This window comes from Danio aesculapii, chromosome 4 (genome assembly GCF_903798145.1).
Source record: "Danio aesculapii chromosome 4, fDanAes4.1, whole genome shotgun sequence".
Taxonomy (NCBI): Eukaryota; Metazoa; Chordata; class Actinopteri; order Cypriniformes; family Danionidae; genus Danio; species Danio aesculapii.
In genome coordinates this window covers 44491878-44515393 of record NC_079438.1, presented here as the reverse complement: position 1 = coordinate 44515393, position 23516 = coordinate 44491878, and the positions used below count along the sequence as shown (strand labels likewise).

General features: G+C 33.9%; 1 protein-coding gene across 2 annotated transcripts in view; it reads left to right on the top strand.

The window, feature by feature from the left end:
- The first annotated feature begins 1612 nt into the window (after nucleotides 1-1612).
- The window catches only part of shisal1a (shisa like 1a), a 52629-nt gene continuing 30725 nt past the window's right edge, over nucleotides 1613-23516 (top strand). For both annotated transcript variants that reach the window (XM_056455774.1, XM_056455773.1), the window contains exons 1-2: nucleotides 1613-1837; nucleotides 18593-18699. In XM_056455774.1, coding sequence (XP_056311749.1) covers nucleotides 18633-18699 — 67 coding nt within the window. In that variant the 5' untranslated portion in view covers nucleotides 1613-1837; nucleotides 18593-18632. The remainder of the gene's footprint in view (nucleotides 1838-18592; nucleotides 18700-23516) is intronic.

Here is a 23516-nt window from a genome sequence, read left to right as displayed (position 1 = left end):
CACAAACTAATTGGTACAACCATTTTTTACAGTGCACATGCTGCTGTATTCACCTTGCTCTCTCTCATTTTTATATCAGTAAGTAGAGATCTTGGTTCGGGATGATTTTGAGCTACACTGAGTGTGTGTCTGTGTGAGAGTTTGTGTAGAGTGTACCTTGAATTCCTTTAATTGTGGGGAACAAATATCCCCACAAGTATGTCATTAAATTTTTAGTCCCTACAATTAAAATGGCTCATAAATCACACAGAATAAAGTATTTTGAAAATGTAACAAATGCAGATCGTCTCTTCTGAGGGTTGGTGTCAGAGGTAGGATTGGGCACTAGAATATACAGTTAATATAGTATTCATTACGTCATTACATCCACAAAGATGGCTTTATAAATGTGTGTGTATGTGCTGTAGAAAGAGAGGCTGATTGAGCTCTAGCGAGCTGTCAGAAACACACCCAGACCATCCCTCATTAGTGAGCCAATACTGACCTTCTGCCTTCAACTGCTGGACTGGATCCAGATCCTGCTACACATGTTGAAGAAGTCACCCACACACACACACAGCAGTATTCACCCACTCACGAATACATACAAGTGTTCCCATCATGCTTTCTATTGATTTCAATAGCCTTTACATTGCCTTAATGATATTTATTTATCCCCTAATCTGGTTTTCCCACAGCTTATGATGTTTAAGGTGTAAGGCACCAATATTACAATTCTAGCTAGCAGAAGTAACCTGAAAATGACTTTAAATGTTAGAAAAACATATCATTTTCTAAATAAATCCCTTCATATTCAACTTGTGAACGGATGAAACTGATTTACATTCCACATCGCTTGTTGTTTCTTAAATATTACTTTTAATTTAGAGTTCAACTCCAAAAAAGTTTCAATTCTGAATCAATAATAATCCAATATTATTAATGAATCTCAATAATTATCTAATACTACAAACAGACTAAACTACATAACCATTAATACCTCCAATATCTCATCTACAGTACATTAATATGGGGAAATTTTGGAGTTGTACTTTTTTATTTTGATAAATTATTGGTTATATCATTAGATATTTGATTATCCATGCTCATTTAATCTCTGAATATTATATAATCTTCTGTTTTAATCATCTAACACTCAAAAATAATCATTAAACAGTATAATATCACATTACATTGGATAATATGTCATTATTCTATATCTATACAATACAAGAAATCAGTACCACATCATTATTTACCTGAAAACACATATAATCCTGTAGATTATGGGGAATATCTAGAGATTATATTATCATTAAACTGTTATTAGTAAAATTCTATCCCATCCGTCTATTAAACAAATTTTTGACTGTCAAAAAAGTGTTTAGTATGACTTTTTTTTAGCCTTTTAATTTATAAGGACAAATTTAATGTCCTCATAATCCATGTTGTAATACATACACACAAGCAATACACACACACACAAACACACCTCCCTTTTCCGTTCTCCCTGCTCTCTCTCTCTCTCTCGCTCACTCTCACTCTCTCTCTCTCTCTCTCTCTCTCTCTCTCTCTCTCTCTCTCTCTCTCCCTCAGTCAGTCTGCGCTCAGTTTAAGTGCAGGGACTCAGAGCGTGTGGAAAGCAGAGGGCAGAAGTGTGTGTGTGTGTGTGTGTGTTTCCTCTCCTCCCTTTCACCCCCGTTCATCTTCTCTCTCTCAAATGACAGTCTGAACACACACCGCAAACAGCAGGATGAATGCGTACCTGTACAAGAGCTCCGGACTCCATCCAAAAGACTCATTCAACATGCTGTAACATCAGGAAAACTGGCTCTGCAAGACAACAACACACACAGAGGTAAGACGGACTCTCTCTGCTTCTCATTAACAACAAACAAGGCTCTTTTCTGTCCGTTCCCAAATCGCCTGTTTAACTCAAGTTTAGCTTTTTTTCTTCTTCGCACAAGTATTTTCGCACATTGATGTGGCGATTGACTGTTTTGAAGCTCACACTGTGGATTATTGCAAAAGCGTCAGACTCGTTTGTTCAGGAGATATCAATACATCGGCTTTTGAAGCTTCGGATAATTAGAAAGGTGAAAGATGACCTGCTAATGATGTGTTTGTGGAAAGAGAGCGTCTGGAGGGATGGTAACTTGGAAACAGGAGCATGGAGTTTCTTTAATGGGGGGGAAATGTAATGAACTTGTCTGTTCGGTATCCGTTCGGTCTCTGTGTGCATTTCGTGGATGACTGAAGTTTCCCAGCAGCCCTTCACAAGTACTAATTGGGTTCCCCACCTCTACTGTTTCTCACACTAGGTGCGAGTCTGTGTGTGTTTTCACAGTTGATGTACTTGAGTATGCTTTATTTGATCAGACTATGTTCTCACATGAGCAATGTTTTTGGACGGAGCCCAGAAGCTGGGTTTTATAGAGAGCCACAGCAAGCTGTCAGAAACACTAACAGCTTGATGACAGAACTTAGCTCTTCTTGAAAATTAATAATAAAGATAATGATATAATAATTGTTATAATAATATAAATGATCAAATTATTAAAATGACATATCTAGATAAACAACACAGGCAAATAATGCATTACATAAAATGTTTTCTTGTTAAATGCACTCCAGTAATCTCATCTAAGCCTTATTTAAAACTTTCACTACTTATTGTAAATTTCTTTCCAGTTTTCATCTGAAATTTATTTCATGTTTTATTTGTGCTTCATTTAAATTGTTGGCATAGATTTAGGCTACAATAACATGGCAAAGCTGTAGCCAAAAATACAAAGGGTTTTACTTTACATTTTAAACAATTTTACAATTACACAATAATATTTTCAAAATGATCTGCGTTCAATAAAAAATGACAAAAATGCTGTATTATGTATGCCAAGCCAGTATTTGACTCTGTTACTTCTGGCAAATATGCGCTTTTGTTTATTTAGAAACTGCCATGTGTATGATGTGTCTCGTTATTTGTAATGCAAAGTAAAGCTGTGGTCACACTAGACTGAGCATGCGAAATTCTGTCGTACAACACTGCGAAAATGGGCAGGATCAAACAAGCGATCGGTCCATATATTAAATTATATATATAAATTTCTGTTCAGAGAGGTCATGTTTTGATCTTCTATTGGTCTTACACAATCACGAGGTCAGAATTTACCAAGCTTGAACTTTCCAACGCAGCAAACTGCAAAAGTTTTCGCACGAGCTTGAGTTTCCGGTCTGTAGGAAGTCTTGAGTTAATGTCCCTTTATTAATAATAATACTGCTGATATCCATAACTTTGTGGGTGTTTACGCACCTACACCAACACTCGCCTACAACAAAGTCATTTGAGATGAAAAATGTAAAACTTTTTAATGTATTTACATGAAAACTTTTTGTGGGCCTAAAAATGCTACATTTTGGAAACAGGTTTCAAAGTGCAAGTTTGCGAAAACGATTAAGATATTGTCTTGGTGTAAACTGCAAAAAATTTATTTTGTGAAATTTGTGACATCATTCACACTTATATTACAGTCTATATGCAACATAGGCTCATTCTGAAAAAGTATCCCTACAGTATATACGTTTCTGGAGATTGCGAGTTATGTGGAGTACGTATGGCTGCATTTCATTTTTAAAACGAACGCTACGGGGCGGTATGATGCTGTTCCTTTTCGCGATTACCAGCTGACTGCTTATCTCCATACGGACGGCTTTCCCGCTGTTACCAGTTTGTCCAGTTGGCTCGCCACGTACGTCGGTGGACTTGAGACTCGGAGAGGAGATGACCACGATGACGGGGTTCAAGTCTGGTAAAGAACGGTTCCAGAAAGCAGGTAAGACAAAAGCAGACACCAAAAAATAGAACAAACGAGTAAATAACAGGGTGAGAATGTGGTAAAACGTGGTAAAAATCAGGTGGACGCTGGTCAATCTGTGCTTTTTAAAATACTATTGGTTGGCTTTAGGGAAAGAGGAGGGTGGGTCAGTCTGTCGGTCATTCAAACAGTCAGTCGACAGCAGCCTCTTGTGGATTTACGTGAGAACAGCAGGCGCGAATGGCATGCGCAAGAGAAATTTGAGATCTTAAAAAACGTACACAGCGCCCTCTGGTGGACTCGCAAAAACAAAAACTGCAAAAAAAAAACGTAGCTCCTGGGACGTATTTGCCGCTCTTCAGAAATGTATATAGGGGTACGTTTTCAGAATGAGCCTGGGTTGTCTGTACACATGTTTGAGTACCTCACAACCAAAACAACAACATTGGGCCATGTGCACATGTCCATTGTGTTTCTTCACAAAATGACATCGCCACCTACTGGCCTGACATGCAGAATACAGTCATTTGTGGAGATACTGTATGTGAATGTGGATCCTTTTAACAATGTTATTACATCAGAGTTGTGAAACGTTGTGTTTATGTGAACCAACAGAAAATGCGTCTGCAATCTGAAAGATATGAATGGTGCAGACTAAATGCTCTGTTCTGATTTACATAGCACAAACATAGATGACAGCAAATATTGAAAAATGTATGCTACATTTTTAGAACTGACCAATCAGAATAAAGTATTCCACATTACCAGTGTAAAAATGTTAAATTACAATTTTTGATACCTGATAAATGCATCCATAAAATGCATCCAAACCCCTCAGCCCATACAGCTGCACCAATGATCTCTTTTTTGTGTGTGTGTGTGAATGAACCTGTATTTCCAGTAAGAGTTTTGAAAGACGTCTGCCATCCCCAAGTTTGAATAAATCTTAAGTGTGTCTTTATTATTTACTCCCTTTGGAAACACTTTCTTGTAAATCTGAGCTTCATCTCTCTGAATCAGAAGCCAAATTTAGTCACCTAATTTTAGTCCGGACACGTCATCTCTCTTAGGTGAGAAATACATTTAGGAGGAGAACAAAGGGGCTGGATTTAATGAAAGCCATAATTCAGCCCCTTTTTGCCCCAGCAGCACTAGTTATCTGCCTTTCACGGAAACAGACAGAAAAAGAGAGACCCTTCTCAATTAAAAACAACCCTCTGTGAATGTCTGGTTTTGCTGTGACTACAAGACCACTTGAAAGGCAAAAATCCTCTGATTTCTGAAATCCGCCCAGAGTATGTCCTTGTATTACACCTGATGGTTTGCTTTAAAGACTGATCTGCCTTGGGCAGAGCTTCGATTCGATCACACTGCAGGTAAAAGACTTCCCTCGGGCTCTCAATTTACACACAAGTCCATCTGAGTCGCTTAAAGACAATGTGTGTTAATGTGCAGACCGAATGAGACTTGCCCATCATTCTCACATTACAGAGGCAAACTGGCACGGAGGAGTAATAAAAGAGCTCTTTAGTTGCACCGCAATGAAAGTAGGAGAGAGAGTGAATTAGGCATAAATGGACACAGAAAGAAGGGATATAAAAGCTATTTGCAGCTGTTGATCTCTCATTTAAATGAGCAATCAGTGCCGCTCACCTGATCCATGTTTGGAAACTGGAGGATGAAACTTGGATGAGAGTAAAACGACCAATTTATGGCTATTACTCTTAATATACTGTTATTTTTAGGAGGTTTTTACACCAAAAAAAAATGTATGATATAAAGTAATAATATAAAGCAGAAAATAATACTGAAACGTTGTCCTTTATATTTTATTATGGGCTTTTATTTTGTAATGAACTCAAATCTTTATTAGACATATCTGTCAATATATACTTTTCTTAGACTCTAAATTTAGGTTTTCTTAGACTATAAATGTTAATAATTAACCTTGTATTTTAAATGTTCATAATAAAATATTTTTTATAATAATAATAATAATAATAATAACAATAATAATAATATAGTAATAATAATAATAGTGATAATAATAATGACAATAAAATAATTATATTTATAATTATATTATAAAATTATATATATAAATAATTATAATTTAATATTTTATAATTTAATTTTATAATTTAATTTTATAATTTAATTTTATAATTTATATATATATATATATATATATATATATATATATATATATATATATATATATATATATATATATATAATTTAATAATAATTAAAAAAATAATAATAATTACAACAATATTATTATTATTATTATTATTATTATTATTACTATTATTATTTGTATTATTAACAACAACAACAATAATAATAATAATAATAATAATAATAGTAATAATAATAATAATGATGATAATAATATTAACAATATTAATCTATTATCATTAATAATAATACTAATAATAATAATAATAATAATAATAATAATAATAATAGTGATAATAATAATAATAATACTAATAATAATAATAATATAAATAATAAATAATAATAATACTAATAATAATAATAATAATAATGATGATGATGATGATGATGATGATGATGATGATGATGATGATGATGATGATAATAATAATTATTATTATTATTATTGTAACTATAATAATAATAATCGTATTAATAATAATAATAATAATAATGTATAATTTTGTTTTACTGCATTTAATTTAAACAACTGTTTGCATTGTTGTTTTATTAAAATTGATTTATTATTCATTTAAAGCAATGAAAACAGTAATACATTATTACAGCAATAAATTAGCATTAACATTATGCTGTTTAGTGAGTGGTGAATTGTGAGCAGAACGCAGCAGTGGCCGTAATCTGTTGTTGGACGTGTATGAAGGTGTTTGTTCTTTCTGAATTTAGGTAAGGGGTATTGATGGTAACTATGGGGATGAGCAGAGAACAGACTGTACCATCTGCAGTGCTAATGACGTTAGTTCATGTTATCTAAATGTAACTTTCCCTCTCTCCTCATTTCAACACATCTCAATTCAGCCCAACACCTTCTCCAAATCAAGCCCTGGATGTCTGTTTTTCACTTTAAGACTAGCAAATGCACAAGAATACAAATTGCATGGCATTTTCAGAGAAAAACAATTTGGGCAGATTTCATCATCCAGATTTGCATCTACTAGAACAGACTCTGTTTTGTGAGCTGATTTTATCTTTTATAAGATGTCTATCCAAGCAAGAACCAATAACTGAGAGACATTTTTTTTAAATTCAGACTCACTTTGCATTTGGTCCTGCGATGCTTTTGAAAATAAATAGTGCAGTCAGGTTAGGAGTAGGGCTGTACGATATTGGAAATATTTGACATCGTGATATTTTGTTCTTTGCAATATATATTGTGATATAAATACAATTTCACCAGATGACTTAAATAGCTCTGTTTGCCAAGTCATTACTTTAGATTGTTTGGGGTGATTGTTAGGGGAGTGAATTATAAATAAATTCTGACGTAATTTATTATGTACATATAATAAACAAAGTACAGTCATAAATAAACACAATGGAGCAAATATTACAGTGAAAAATATATACTTTACGGCTTTCTGGGGAGAGTCTAACAGTACTTGGGTACAGAAATGCAATAAAAAATGTAAAATAACATTGAATAGTCTTGATCATATACATAATTCAATTAAATCAATCTTTATTAAACTTCTTTTTGCGCTACTAAAATGCTTTAAACTCTTAAAATACTCACATAGTCACAGGCCTTAAAACACACACACATGTAGATGATTAACTTGATATGGTTCAATTCAACAGTGTCTCCACAAATCTTGCGTGTTTTTGACCTGTAGTTTCTGGTCAACGATAATCCTAACTCAACATTGCCTAACACATCTTGCGATGTGACTATTGCGGTCGCACACATTGCGATATTGATGCTCAAACAATATTGTGCAGCCCTTAAGAGCATGAAGTAATGGCTATTTTCCCACGCCAATTCTAACCAATATATCCATTTCAGAGAATATAACCCAGATTGATCAAATTGATCCATAATTATGATAAAATCCAAATTTTAATGAATGTTTCTTCAGCATTATAATGTTTTAATCTGTGTGTTCTCTACAAAATAAAAGAGTTTTGTTTGTTTGTAAAACACTACAGTAGTCAACCTTTGAAGAGGATCAAAACCTTTAACCAAAGTTGTCCTAAAAGTATTGAACAACACCCATTCGTGTCCGGTTTTTTGATTCAGTTCAAATGTTTATTATACTGTATAACACAGCATCACCTCTTTCTAACGTATTATTTAAATTAATATGTATTCAAAAGGCATTTTTAAATGAAAAAGCTACTCGCCCTGACAGACTTGTTATAGCCTTACTAACTCTCTGTACACAAAACATAGCCTAAAACGTGTGATACAAGACTATTCACGCTTTATAGGCAGGCGCATATTTTGCCGACATCTGTACTTGCAATCTACCAGATGTGTAATGGTCATACGAGAGGGTCTTGATAAATCAGACAATATAAAATAGTCCAGAAGACCATTCGGAGAGTGACTGTAGATAGACATGCCTCTGTTTTTAAAAGTTTATGTTTCAGTCCATCTAAATTGAAATGGATATCAGCATTTCTGATATTTTTGAGAAGTTCAGTTTTCCAAAGTCAAAAAGTCAGAGTATTGCAGACAACAGGCATAACCGTAACATAAGTGTAAACAACGCCTCAGTGTCTGAAATGGTTCATTCAAAGATCCAGTCTTACTAAACCCCTCCTTTCTGATTGGTCGGATTACGCAGTCTGTTGTGATTGGTCAACCCCTTACAGCACATTTCGAAAACTAAATATAGCTTCCTCAACACTCATATATAAAAAGAAAACATGAAAAACATAATAAAATGTCTCAATCAGATCATCCAACAGCTTTCAACACACTGTAAAAAAATTAATGACCAAAAGTCAAGACATAATTTTATGTTGCTTTAACTTATTTTAATAAGTTAATCAGGTTTCAACTACATTTTTGAAGTCATACAAAGTTTAACTTAATATTTTTAGTCAGTTTGATTGATTGAAGTTGATTCAATTTGATTCAACAAAAAAATTGAAGGCAGATTTGTTTACAGTTCAGGTTTGTCAGATTATCACTTCAACCCCTTCAAAATTCCACAACTAGATACTTATATGGACAACTAAAACATTGTTCTCCGCTGATATATTCTTTGCAAGCAACATACATGATCTTTTTTCCTACTGTATATTCCCTGTTATTCTGCTGGGACTCTTTCAGCAGAAACTGCCATTGAGATGAATGTGAACGCTAACAGATACCTCTCTCCAGATATTACAGACCTTCTCTACCCAGTTCTGTCAAAAAAAGTCCCTTCTGAAAGCAGAAGAACAGAGAGGAACTTGTTCACACATAAGTCGTTCGTCTCAGCGGACGACGTGGCATCTTCTCAAAATCTGGCATTGTTTTCCTCTAAACTCGCATTAGTTTACAAAGCTTTCTCTAATAAAAAATTAACAAGCAACAGAACACAGTCACAAACAATTAGCTACGTAGCTACTCTATTATTCAATAGCCGGTGGCGGTGGGTTATGTGGATGAGCATATGAATATAAATATTAATTGATCTTCAGAGAGGCACAATGACTTCAGTGGAGCGCAAGCTGAATTTGGCGATTTCTCGTTTGCTCGGAGGCAATGGGAGGGTGTCCCGTTTTTTTTTTTTCTTCCCTACATTTTCACACACGCGCAACGGTCAGGAGGGAACCGATAAACACACTGTAGCGTAGCTTTGGGACAAGAAAGTCCTTCACACTCTTTTGTGAAGCTCTATATGATGTACTGCCAGGAGAGGCACTGCTGGTAGATTTGGACACCAGAGCCATATGCACTTCTGTTTCTGAGGGACTGCTCCATCTGTGGACACACTGCTTTGTTTTCATTTTTTCGTCGATAATACTGAAACCTTTCGGGATTAAATGAGGGGAAGAGACAGATTTCATCTAAAAAAAAAAGTAATTCAAAGCACAACCGGTGCCAGAATATTTGAAAGTGCATTTTCATATCAATTATCTTGTTTCACAGAGCAGAATAAAAAGAAGATTGCTGGGGGGAATGGCTCAGTTTTTGTGTATGTTTCAAAATGTAGTTTGAAAAACTAATATTAAATATCATAATAGGTACTTATAAGGTAATTAAATAATAATTGTTAAAATAAAGTAAAACATTTAACTTCATCTTATTTTATGAAGCAAAATGTAAAAAAAATGGGAAGTCTATGTCCATACAGTATTTATTTTAGACCCACTATATTCAGTGAACATCAGTTTTCGTGAAAATAATAACTGACAATTGCATTCAATAACTATTTATTATACTTAATAAATATATACAGTTGAAGTCAGAATTATTAGCCCCCCTTTGAATTTTTTTCTTTTTTAAATATTTCACAAATGATGTTTAACAGAGCTAGGAAATTTTCACAGCATGTCTGATAATATTTTTTCTTCTGGAGAAAGTCTTATTTGTTTTATTTTGGCTAGGATAAAAGCAGCTTTTAATTTTTTATGAACCATTTTAAGGTCAAAATTATTAGCCCCTTTAAGCTATTTTTTTTCTCATCTGTCTACAGAACAAACCATCGTTATACAATAACTTGCCTAATTACCCTAACCTGCCTAGTTAACCTAATTACCCTGGTTAAGCCTTTTAATATCTTAATAAGATATATATATATATATATATATATATATATATATATATATATATATATATATATATATATATATATATATATATATATATATACTTATAATTGAACAAATATTGTGTATATAATGAATAAAAATGATAGGTAAAAAATATTAAAATCAATTAATTTTTATTGAATATTTTCATTTACTGTATATTTTGCTTTACAAACCACAATACATTTTCAACATTGACTAAAATACAATTTAAGAGTGTTAATTAAGTGTTAATAATTTAAAAGTGTCAATTACATGCAAAACTTTCATAATTGTATTTTAAATCAATAGCTTAAAATGTGAATGTAAATTTTTATATTGACATTTACTGTAATAAATGCTGGGTTCCACACAATTGATTTGTGTTGGGAAAACATGAAAAAATTCAATCAAATATATATATAGCAGTTATAAAAGGATGATATTTTGGGTTTTGTCTACAAATGTCCACACAATGCTATTTTAAACCCTACTCACTTTCAATGTGGACAAAAACTTCATCAAAACACGGTTTGGCTCAGCACAAGGGTGAATTACTGTAACAAAGATGTCTTTTTTTATTTTCGGTCAAGCTGTTTCTTTATTATCCCCACTGAATATCTCAGTGAGTTTCCACAGTAACACTAAAGCGGTGTGCATGTGCGTAGGACAGTGTTTTCTCCTCACCGTATGTTTTTTGTTTTCTGCTTTTAGCATATAAAAATGCGATGCTGGTTTCATCTGAGCCGCGCAGCAGATGTTCAATATCTCCTGAAACCTCGCTGGAGTATCAAAGCAACAATAAACACAACCAGAGCTGCTTGCTTTATGCCATTAAGATAAGCAGATAGCAGCTCTGACAGAGTAAACACTCATTACCTCATCTGAAATTCACAAACAGCCCCAGATCTGATTGTTGATACTCTAGGCAGGGTGTAATTTTTCCTGCAATATGCTTCATGTAAAAATATGAGGCAATATATACTAATAAGATACAAAGTTGGTCATTTGTTTGCTGTATTTGTTGATTATTGTAGCACTGAATGCTGAGGGAAAGCATAATGCGAAAAAGATCTCAAATATTACGTAAATATAAAAATAATGTAATTTACATTAAGCCAGATTTATATAGAAGTAAATATTAAGCAGTGGTGGACAGTAGCTCTTTACTATACTATTGTATTTAAATATGTTTTAAATCCTGTACTTTTACTATATACTTCCCTCTCACTGAGTCCTTGATTCAAATGATCAATTCAGAGAGTCTACAGTTAATGACTCGCTGACTAAAATGACTTGTTCACAGCAAGTTTCCAGTTAATGATTCACTGATTCAAATGATTCATTCAGAATGAATGTGCAGTTGTACAACTCACTTAGCATTTACACTGCAGATAAATGTGACCCAATTCAAATTTTTTGCTCATATGTGACACAGATCGCATCTGTTCTATGACTGTGTAAATACAAAAAAAACGCATGTATTCGGATATTCAGAGATCGGTTTCAGGTCTCCTTCATATGTGGAAATAAATCAGATATAAATCGTATTTGTGACAATGCAACAATCATGTAAACAGAAAAATCGGATTAATTGAGGCATTCCATTGGGTACGTCATTAAACCTGCGACAATGTGGTACTTCTCCGCGGTTTAATGACGTATAAGGAAGAGCATGTTTGGAGACGCCAACGGGGTAAACAACAACAACAGAGGAAACATGGAGGAGGAAAGTGTCAGTGGTCAATGGCAGAAGTTACCTGCCCTCTCGCCCTGTGGGAAGATGAGTCAGTGGAGGCCACCATGTATAAACCATAGACGCAAGCTGCGATGACCGCCCTTTCATCTCCTCCTCCCCCCCAAATTTATTCTAAATTGGGCGAACTTCCTATATTTCGCAAAGCTAAAGCAAGTCAATTTCTTCCATCGTGGCTAGTGTGGGCATATGCTACAGCCTGCCTTAACCCATAGTAATGTCGTAAATTGTATGGCAAGTTTAAACACAGGACTCAGATATGGGTCACAATTAAAGAACGTGTAAACAGAGAAAAAATCAGATATAGGTAACAAATCAGAATTGGGTGTCAAGACCTGACAGTGTAAACAGGATCAAAGTCAAATTATCCATTCAGATATGAGCTTACAGTTAACAACTCACTAATTCAGGTGGTCCGTTGAGAGCAAGTCTCTACTTAATGACTCACTGATTCAAATGATCCACTCAGAGCTAGTCTGCGGTTAACAACTCACTGATTCAAATGACCGGCAGTGTATATTTTGGGTCATATCAGTTGTGGTTTTCAGTGCATGATTTAAACTTAAATTGAAAAATAAATCTTAGAAATTGAATAATCATTCATCAATCAGTACTTTTAAAGGGGTAGTTCATCCAAAAATGAAAGTTGTCACAACTGACAACTGACACCGACAAGTTTCTTTCTTCTGCTGACCACAAAAGAAGTTATTTTGAAAAAAGTTGGAAACTTGTAATAATTTACTTCCATAGTTTTTTTTTTCTGCTATGGAAGCCAATGGTTACCAGTATCTAACATTCTTCAAAATATCTTCTTTTGTGTTCAACAGAAAAAAGAAACTCATGAAGGTTTGAAACCACACAAGGGTGAGTAAATAGGGTGTAAACATTCATTTTGGGGTGGATTCCTTTAATAACAGGAACATGAACATGAATTTGTTAAAACTTTGCTTACATTTGAGGTCGTACAAATGAACAACAGCTAGGTCTAACACACAAAAAACACCAGTACCTTAAAAAATGAGTAATATGAACTCAAAAAGCTACTTCTAACAAATCAAATGTCCTCCAATAGTTTCGCAGAAGCGCACTTGAGGGAGAGTAAAAATACATTAAACATTAGGCAGCACGGTGGCGCAGTGGTTAACACCATCACCTCACAGCAAGAAGGTTGGGTCAGTTGGCATTTCTGTGTGGAGTTTGCATGTTCTCCCCGTGTTTGTTTGGGTTTCCTCCGGGTGCTCCGATTTCCCCCACAGTCCAAAGACATGCGCTACAGGTGAATTGAATAAACTAAATTGGCAGTAGTGTATGTGTGTGAATGTGAGAGTGTATGGGTGTTTTCCAGAACTGGGTTGCAGCCGGAAGGGCATCCGCTGTGTAAAACATATGCTGGATAAGTTGGCGGTTCATTCAGCTGTGGAGACCCCTGATAAATAAAGGGACTAAGCCAAAAAGAGAATGAATGAATGCATGTATGTGTGTGAATGTGAGAGTGTATGGGTGTTTCCCAGAACTGGGTTGCAGCCGGAAGGGCATCCGCTGTGTAAAACATATGCTGGATAAGTTGGCGGTTCATTCCGCTGTGGAGACCCCTGATGAATAAAGTGACTAAGCCAAAAAGAGAATGAATGAATGTATGTATGTGTGTGAATGTGAGAGTGTATGGGTGTTTCCTAGAACTGGATTGCAGCTGCAAGGGCATCCGCTGTGTAAAACACATGCTGGATAAGTTGGCGGTTCATTCCGCTGTGGCAACCCCTGATGAATAAAGGGACTAAGCCAAAGGAAAATGAAAGAATGAATACATGAATTGATAACACCTGATCAGGCTATCTACACATCTAACTCAAGTGCTTGATTTGTGTGCTTCATCCACCCCATTTGTGTGTGTGTGTGTGTATTGTAACTGTGATTACGTGTGAGTGCCTGTGCATGTGTATATATAACTGTGTGTGGTTGGCAAGAGGGAATGTTTCTGACTGCCAGTAAGCCACTGCACGGGTGACAGAGGCGGATTGGCATGGTGACGTGTTTATGACAGACGGCCAGATTTGCGCGAACAGGCTGTTAGTGTAGCTGTAAACCAAACACAGACAAGCTGACTGCTGTATAAACACAGAGAAGAAAGATATGAAAGATTAACGATAAATATCTAGAGAGAGACACACACACATGTATCTCCATTAATTCAGGGCATGTTTAATGCACCACCATGTAACCAATGACTAGATGTATTTCTTAGGTAGGTCAAATGCATTCTATTCCATGTGGTCTTTCTGTCGACCCCTTTCACTGTCCTGCACTGGGAGTCTCTATAGGTATGTTCAGAATAGCAAAGTGCTTTCACTGTTTTTGCATCATCTGCGGACACTGTGAGGACTTTCAGTATGCATCGGAGACTGGAATGACCTGCAGCGTTATAACATAACATGTGGCACATACAGCCTGACTGCATTGATTTGGATTTAGTGTTGCAGGATTCATTGAGCATGGTTTGACCTTTTATGTAATTGCAAATTTGCACCATTTATAGCCATTAATGATATTAACAATGATTTTGTTCAGATTTTTTGTTTATGTATTTATTTATTATTTGTTTGCTTGTGATTAGGCTGTCAAACATTACAACATGTTACAAATTTCTGCATTATTTTTTTGAGATAGATTAATATTCTCTTTAGTCAAGACACTAGGTCCAATAGTACAAAAGACAATACAAACAACACAATATACATTCAGCTATTCTAATATTTCATCAAAGGTGACTGATAACGCAATTAATTAAGCCTAGGATTTATCAACACATTAAAATGCTATTCTGAGAGTTCTCCAATAGACTGATAAACGTATAGATCAAATTTCTCATCAAAGCAAAAGATGATCGAACTCTTACCTTACAGAATAATTCACTTGCACTGCACCATGTAGATTTTTAAGAAGAATGCTCATACAATCATCGTTTGCAACTTGCAGCTTATGGAGACTCTCTTTTTAAAATTATACCACAGAGGAGTTGCGTATAAAAAACTGCAATAATTCTAAAGATGTTTACCTTAACTTGCTCTGAACACAAATAAAACTTTCTCAACAGCATAACAGCTTGGTCGTATAACTTTCCACAATAATTAGTTAAATATTTAAATTAAATAAATGAGTTAATAAATTAACAAGCATTAAAACAAATGATTTCACCTTTAAAGCACACCTTTTTTCATTATAATATGGTTAAAAATATTAATAATCCAGTAATGTACTTTAATAGAAACAATGCTAATAATGTATAATATTAAATCAGCATTAATTTATGGTATTACAACATATATATTTTTAAAATTATGTAGTAGCATGTTTTATTTTGCCATATTTTTATTAATAATTTATAAATTAAAATAATTAAATTAAATTAAATATTTTAAATTAAATAAAATTTATTTATTTAATTTCATTTAATTTCATTGTTTTATTTTATTTTATTTTATTTTATTTATTGGTTTATTTATATTTATTTCTTTTTAAATTTTATTTTATTATTTAATTTAATTTAATTTAATTTAATTTAATTTAATTTAATTTAATTTAATTTAATTTAATTTAATTTAATTTAATTTAATTTAATTTAATTTAATTTATTTTATTTTATTTTATTTTATTTTATTTAACTTAACTTAACTTAACTTAATTTTATTTTTATGTATTTAAATTAAAAAAAAAAACTACAAAGATTTTTACCATTTATGAAATCAAATAAAGAAAAAAACGATAATCAATAATTAAACTTTTTTAAAAGTATATTTATTTTACGTTTACTCATAAAAACTGACCATAACATTTGGTAAATGTTTAAAATACCCTATAATATTATATGATTAAATAATTATTTTGAATTAATTAGCATATAATATATTATAATATTAAGTTTCATACTGTTTCATCTTATTCTAAAAACAAAAACCTGCAACACAGGCGGAATTTGAATTCATGCCCACATTGCACACATGCAATAACCACTAAGCCATGTCTAAGACCCCATACCAAAGAAAATGTTACCTGTAGCATCACGTGCATTACAATTGCATTCTACAAAAGCCTCTTTGGAACATCGTATTACTTTCTAATGCATCTCATGAAGGTTGCACCAGGATCTGTGAGGATATGGAGGCTTAGAAAAGGCTTTAGACAGAGATCTGATTTGATTTGATATGTTGTATGGGGACTGCTTTTTTGGGGGGGGGGAGTTTTATTCATATCACTCTGTTATAAAATGTGCTTTTCATCAAAGAGAGCACATGCAGAGACAAGCATGGACTGAATCATCAATGAGGAATTATTGCATTTAATCTTCTGCAACATGTTGTATCTATTTATCATGAGCGCATAATGTGGGTTCTTTTTAAAACCAAGATTCCTCTCATCAATATTCACATATCTTTTGCTTTTATCATCAATCTCTCACTTTCCTTTTGACAGATATAATAAAAGGATTGTGGTAAGACCAGCTGGAGCTCCATTTTATTAGTTGCTGTCCGTGTATAACTTATACCTTGTACCTCCATCAAGCCCAACAGATGTCTTTGTCCAAATAATGAATGAATATTTCACTCTGTTGGTTGCTGCTGAGGCTAAACGGATGAATAAGCCTCTTTTAACTCCAAAAGCGCAGATACACATTCAATTTGCATCACTTTTCAGCTGAAATGAACACTAGATGTAGTAAAACAACACCACTTTCGGTTCTTTATATGCAAATTGTTAACTTGTATGCAGATGAACAACTACTGAAGACTACCATTGCACCTCAAAATAATAATACCAAAGTGTGGGATTTACAAATGAATACATTTTAAAGGGAACCCTGGGTATCAAGACATGTATGTTAATGTTATTCCTTGAGGGGGGTGGGGGGTAATGAAGAAGAAGCAGCATATTTAGCATAGGCGAGATTGAATCATTAGTTTTGGTGTGTTTATAACGGGAATTGATAGCGTGCTAGAGGCGCACCCAAATTACGTCATCGAAAACAATGGCGGCACACATGGTCCAAAAGAAATGCAGATTTCTTTGACCAACGTAAATATGTCATGTTTCTCAAAGAGGCATCATTTACATTATTTTAAGACATACTGTACATGTGTTGATACCCAGGGTTCCCTTTAACATTTGCATTATATACATTTTCCAGCCTAATTTCACAAGGGAACAGAACTATTTTACGTATTGTAGAAAAGTGTCTAATTCGTACAAATTCATATTATTTCATTTGTACAAAAACATCTGGTTTTTAAAAGGAGGCGTGCCCCTAAACTCCACCCCTAAACCCAACTGTCATTTGGAGATTGGCAATTCGACCTAAAATGCATAAATGAGATCGTACAAACTAATACAAATTGCTTTGGTATTGGTATTTTGGTATATTATTTTCATTTGTATGGCTATTTTAGCTAGATCTCATGGGGAATACATATTTTATGTATTTTTAGAAAAATGGCTAATTAATACAAATTCATCCAATTTCATTCATCCGATTTCACATAAAAACCTATCATTTTTAAAAGGTTGCGTGTCTCCAAAACCACACCCCTAACCCTACCCCTCACTGGAGGATGAGAAAATCGTACTAAAATGTGAGAATGAGAGTATACATATTAACACAAAATAGCCATTGAATCCAAAGTTAACAAATTAATATTTTAAAGAGGGCCTATTATGCCCATTTTACATGACGTAAAATAAGTGTAAATTATAGAGTGTGTATGTGATGTTTCAGCTCAAAATACCCCACAAATACTGTATAGCTCTTTGAAACTGCCCCTTTTAGGCTTTAATCATTCAGTAATTGTGATATTTTTGCGACTGTCGCTTTAAATTCAAATGATATTAGGAGCCATGCCTTTTTTCAAAAGAGGTTGGAGCTACAAATGCCTACGCATCAGCCTAGTGATAGATTCAAAAACAAGACTAAAGTCTTATGCTAATGAGGGAGAGATCGTAACTAATGGGCGGGGCTTTCCCCCTCTGATAACATGTACAATTGGAAAATGTTAATCAAAGTGTTTCTGCTGAGTGGTTTTATACAAATGTGAATATAAAATATAAATTAATACATTTTTATCATTACAAACTGGTTATATTCACAGATTGTTGCCAAACAACTGTGTTAAACCCCTTATGAAAGTGATTTTTGCATAATAGGTCCCCTTTAAACCAGCTCACCTGCTATAATGCAGAATCCCAAGTTACTTTCGATTTGAGAATATAAAGTTTATGACCTGCATAATTATTTGAGCGTGTTTTCTTTCAGAGCTTGCAGAATAAAATGACCACTTCATGAGGGCTGAGAGATGACCATGAACGGCCGTTGGTCCTTCAACACCCTGGCCATCATCTTTATCCTGCTGTCCACTGCAGGTAAGACCACACAGACGCCATTAAACCCTTGATATTAGCCTAATTCCAATACATTTCACAATAGAATGATCAAAACCCACTCTTGCATGCTCACAGTCTCAGTCAGACACGTGCCCTCAGGAGTCATGGCTTGGATTTGAGGCAGATTGAGTCACAATTTTAAGGATCTGACTTGGCAAAATCTCTGATTCAACTTTGACTTACAGTTACTCGTGAGCGCATTTGGATTGATTTCTCAACATGAGTCATGAAAGACTGAACATTGGCTTAGATGTTGTTTCTGCCATACAGGCAAAGTGTGCAGTGGCTTGTTAGACAAGGACACGCGTGGAGGGAAAAATAATATCAGTGATGTCAGTGAAAGCGACTCATAGGCCATCCTGTATGCACAAATTGAATTGCAAATGTAGCAGTTCCAAAAAGCAATTGCCATTTGCCATCTGGTAATGGAAAAAAAATCAGCTACTTTTGTTTTATATGCAATTTCAACACAGCACTTTAGTTTTTAATGGTAAATTGGTGTAAGGTATGATATTAGCAGCTGAATAACTCTTTTACAATAGAAAACAAACTGTAAAAAACTGAATCTAATTATTTTAAAGTGAATTCAAAGGGTACTGTGACCCGTTTTTTACATTAATGTATTTTTGCATGTGCAGTTATTAGTTAATAATAACTGAATTAATCACACAAGACATATAAATGTGTCTGTTTTGATGCCACATGACAATCATAAATCAAAAATCTCCAAATAAAACTCTGAAAGAAATGTATTTAGCTATTTGTACATTTATATTTTGTGCATTTATAAAATGATTAGCCCTCCGCTGAAATATATGATTTTTATATAATATATTTTTTATAATATATTATATATAATATATATTTCCCTGTTGAGATTTAACAGAGCAATTTTCACAGTATTAAATATTTTTTTTGTATATTTCAGAATATTTTTCACAGTATTTTATATTTTATATATATTTGCAGAAGGCTCCTGCTGGCCCATATCTATGAGCTGATAACCACTGATAACACCCATTTATTGAGTGATAAAATTCAAAGCGGATGTAATATTAGCCCCCTTATGAATTTTTTTATTATTGGCTACAGAACAAAGACTGTTGTCTAGCTAACCTAGTTTTTAATTTGCACTTTAAGCTGAATACTAATACCTTAAAAACTAGCTAGTAAAATAGTATGTACTGTCATCATACTGTCAAATTTGTTATTAAAACTATTACATTCAAAAATGTGTTGAAAATCGACCTCTCTGTTAAACAGCACTTGGGAGATGTCTGAAAAAGTTAATAAAATCTACAGGGGTTCTAATAATTTACATACAAAGAGTTCGACATCTGCGCTGAAACTTTTTAATGAACTTCTGTTTCCAAAAACTGCATTCAGCTCACATTCGGGTGAATTTCTTCGGCTTGAATCAACTTAATCTAATCGGCTTTCACTTTTCAACTCCAGCCAAACTCTTTATGCAAAAGATCTGTGTCTACCGTTCATCTTCTCAATCGGGCCCTGAACATTTCATCAAACTGTCCTCAGATGAATGCGAAACCTACAAGCACATTTCCCATAAGACAAACAGTACAAAGGCCTCATGTCTGATTATGCAATTATATTAAATGCCAGGCGATGATGACAGATGCGTGTTTGGATTGAACTCAGAAGTCTCTGCTGTTGTAAAAGGATGTTGGAGGAACTGAACGAGAGAGATATTTAGAGAAACATTTGGGGAATATTTCAACAAATACCTTTTTCTTTTTGGGGCCCTATTCATTCACTCTGTAATATTTCAAGACAAGAACCACACTCTTGGGGAATTCACTGGGAATGAACTGTGTCTGCTTAAAGGCTGTTGATTTGCAAATGCTATTTGTGTTATTTTAGCACCTGATTCACTAAGGGGATTCTGTAATTCAGGCAAAAAATCAGTGCTAAATTGCTTAATGCTATTTCCACAGAGCATTTCCCAATCTTGACAGGTTTAAATGGTTTGTTGTGGACTAAATTACAATCTGATGTACTATATTTACATTAAACTGTAACGTATAATTGCTCAATGATGATATTAAAAGGCATTAACAATAGTACAGTTTATTTTAAATTGACATATCATATTGTACCATGTACACACTATATCATATATCATGCACATTTAAAGACAAATTACATTCAAAAAACTATCTTTGCTGCTTGTTTACACTACTTAGTTAAAATAAAATGAGTGGAAACAACACAATTCTTGAAATTTTGGGGGTACAACTTAATTTTTATGTTCAATCCACATAAATTTGTTAAGTTAACTTAATCAATTCACCGTAAAAAGGAATTACATTACTTTAAATAAGTGAGTAAACCCTAACACTTTAAAACCGTCGGGGGATTGCATGTCTGTTTAAAAGCCAATAAAAACCAAAAGCATATGGGTAGAGCAATAATTTGTTTTGCATACGAAATCAGAGATGTCACACTTTCAGATCAAGCCTAAAACAGGCTCCTGTTGCAATGTTTTCAGACTTTGAGTTTACATATATAGCCTAAAATGTTTACAACAAAAAAGCACTACATAACATTCCACGCCTTTGCATACGTGTTTTATAAATGTTGTTATCGGTTACTATGCTTATGGCGTAATTATCTCATGTGCACTGTGAACCTATTAGGTTTGTCACACAACTCGCTGGTTTGATACTATACGCAATTTGTGCTCAATGTACGAAATTTTTAAGAATTAAAGTTTTAAAATGTTTCAAAATCATTTTTAAAGGGTCACGAAACACCAAAACAGATATATAACAGTCATATATACGTCCCATGTTGCAAAAACACTATTAGGACACATATATTTCACAAAAAAATTGAAAATTGGTTGTTTATGCATTGTTTAGAGTAAATTCGTTCTTTTATTTCATTTTAAATTATTATGTTACAAATTATATTATTATTAACCATTACTAACCATTACCATTATTAACGTGCCTAAAGCGCAATGCTTCATGGGTTTATCAATTTCATTGCAGTCGTGACACACCAAATATGGCTTCCAGACAATGGCCAAACATGGGCCAAAGCTGACCCAGTTCAGGCCGAGTTATGGGTTATTGACTTGGTTGAGACTATGCCCATATATAGTCCAAGTTTGGCCCATTTATGGAAGCCAGACTTGGCACAGTCATGTACCGTAATTCACTGCGGCATGTGGGCCAAGCAAAAGCTGATTGTGTGGGCCAAAGCTTGGCCAAAGAAATTTTGCTATGTGGGATGCATGAAATAGCTTCGAAGACTCTCTTTACCTGATACAGTGTTGCATAATTCAAACAAGTAGAAGAAGAATTGTTCGTAGACATGGGTCGTCAGTGTTGCGTTTCTAAATGTGCCGCAACAAAAGATTTGTTTCAATTTCCCCACAATGAGAGCACAGCTCGTGGACCCATGTGTGGATTACAGTGGTCTGCTAACACATGACAAAAATATGTTTGTAATATAACGTGGCTAATGTTATTGGCCACCTTAAGAATTTTTTTTTTCAATTGGATACAGAGCAAACCACCATTGTCCGATGACTTGTCTTGACCGAACTTGCCTAACAAAACTAATTAACCTTAAAGTCTTTTAAATTGAACTTTAAACTTAATTGTAATGCTTTGCAAAATAACTAGTGAATATATAATATACTGTTTTTAAAGACTAAAGAAATTAATTGTTAGAAATTAGTTGTAAGCAAAATATTTCCAATAAATTAACATTAAACTTTAAAATGAGCTGAACATATATGCACATTGTTACTATTAATTTTGATGTTTTTTATTTTCCCAAAGGGTCATTTCTTACGACAGGTTTAAAAAAATTCTAATTATTAATTAACCAATTATTATAATAAACTGAAATTGGTTATTCTGCACCGGATTTAATACATCAATGCTTTCTACGATTTTTTAAGAATTAGGAGCTACTACAAGGCCACTGTTTTCAGCAGACAAGCAGAGCCAGAAGTTTCTCACACTGACTTCTGAGATTGTTTACGCAAATCCTGAGCCATATCTCAACCGACACGGAAGAGATAAATATCCCAAATGAAGCAAAACCTGTCCTTAAAATGAACACAGACAGCAGCGGAGATAGTCTGTTGCCTCCGCAAACCTAATGGCTGACCGTAATGGAGAAACAGCGCACAGTGTCGTCCATAAAACATTTAGCAGCCATTCTCCAGCGAGCGCAGACACGTTAATTCTAACACAGACAGACACGATTACCCAAAGGTAACTCGAGGACAGGGCCCTGCTTCCAACATCTGTGAATATTTAATATTTCTTTCATGGAATGTTTTTCAGCGTGGTGTAACTGGTTATAATGAGCGCAAGCTACAGTCCGCCATCATTATAAAACACATCCAGGTAGATCTGTTTGCTCTGCCAGAAAACACATGCTGACTTCCTTCATCTGCCAAAACTCCTACAAGAGGGTGAACTTTCACCTTTATGAGTCCACACAGCTTGTGTTTGGCTTCATGAGGCATTATAACCCATCCAAAGTTTAAAACCTATTTATGGTAAAAAAAAAAAAAAAAAATATATATATATATATATATATATATATATATATATATATATATATATATATATATATATATATAAACCTATCCATTTATGGTAATGTCAGTACACTCTATTTCCACCAAATTTTGTGTCAAATATGGACAAACCTAATTGCTGGGTTGAAAATTCTGATCCCACTTTATATTGGCTGGCCTTACCTACTATGTATTTATTTTTGATGCAAGTACAATACTTACTGTGTTTATA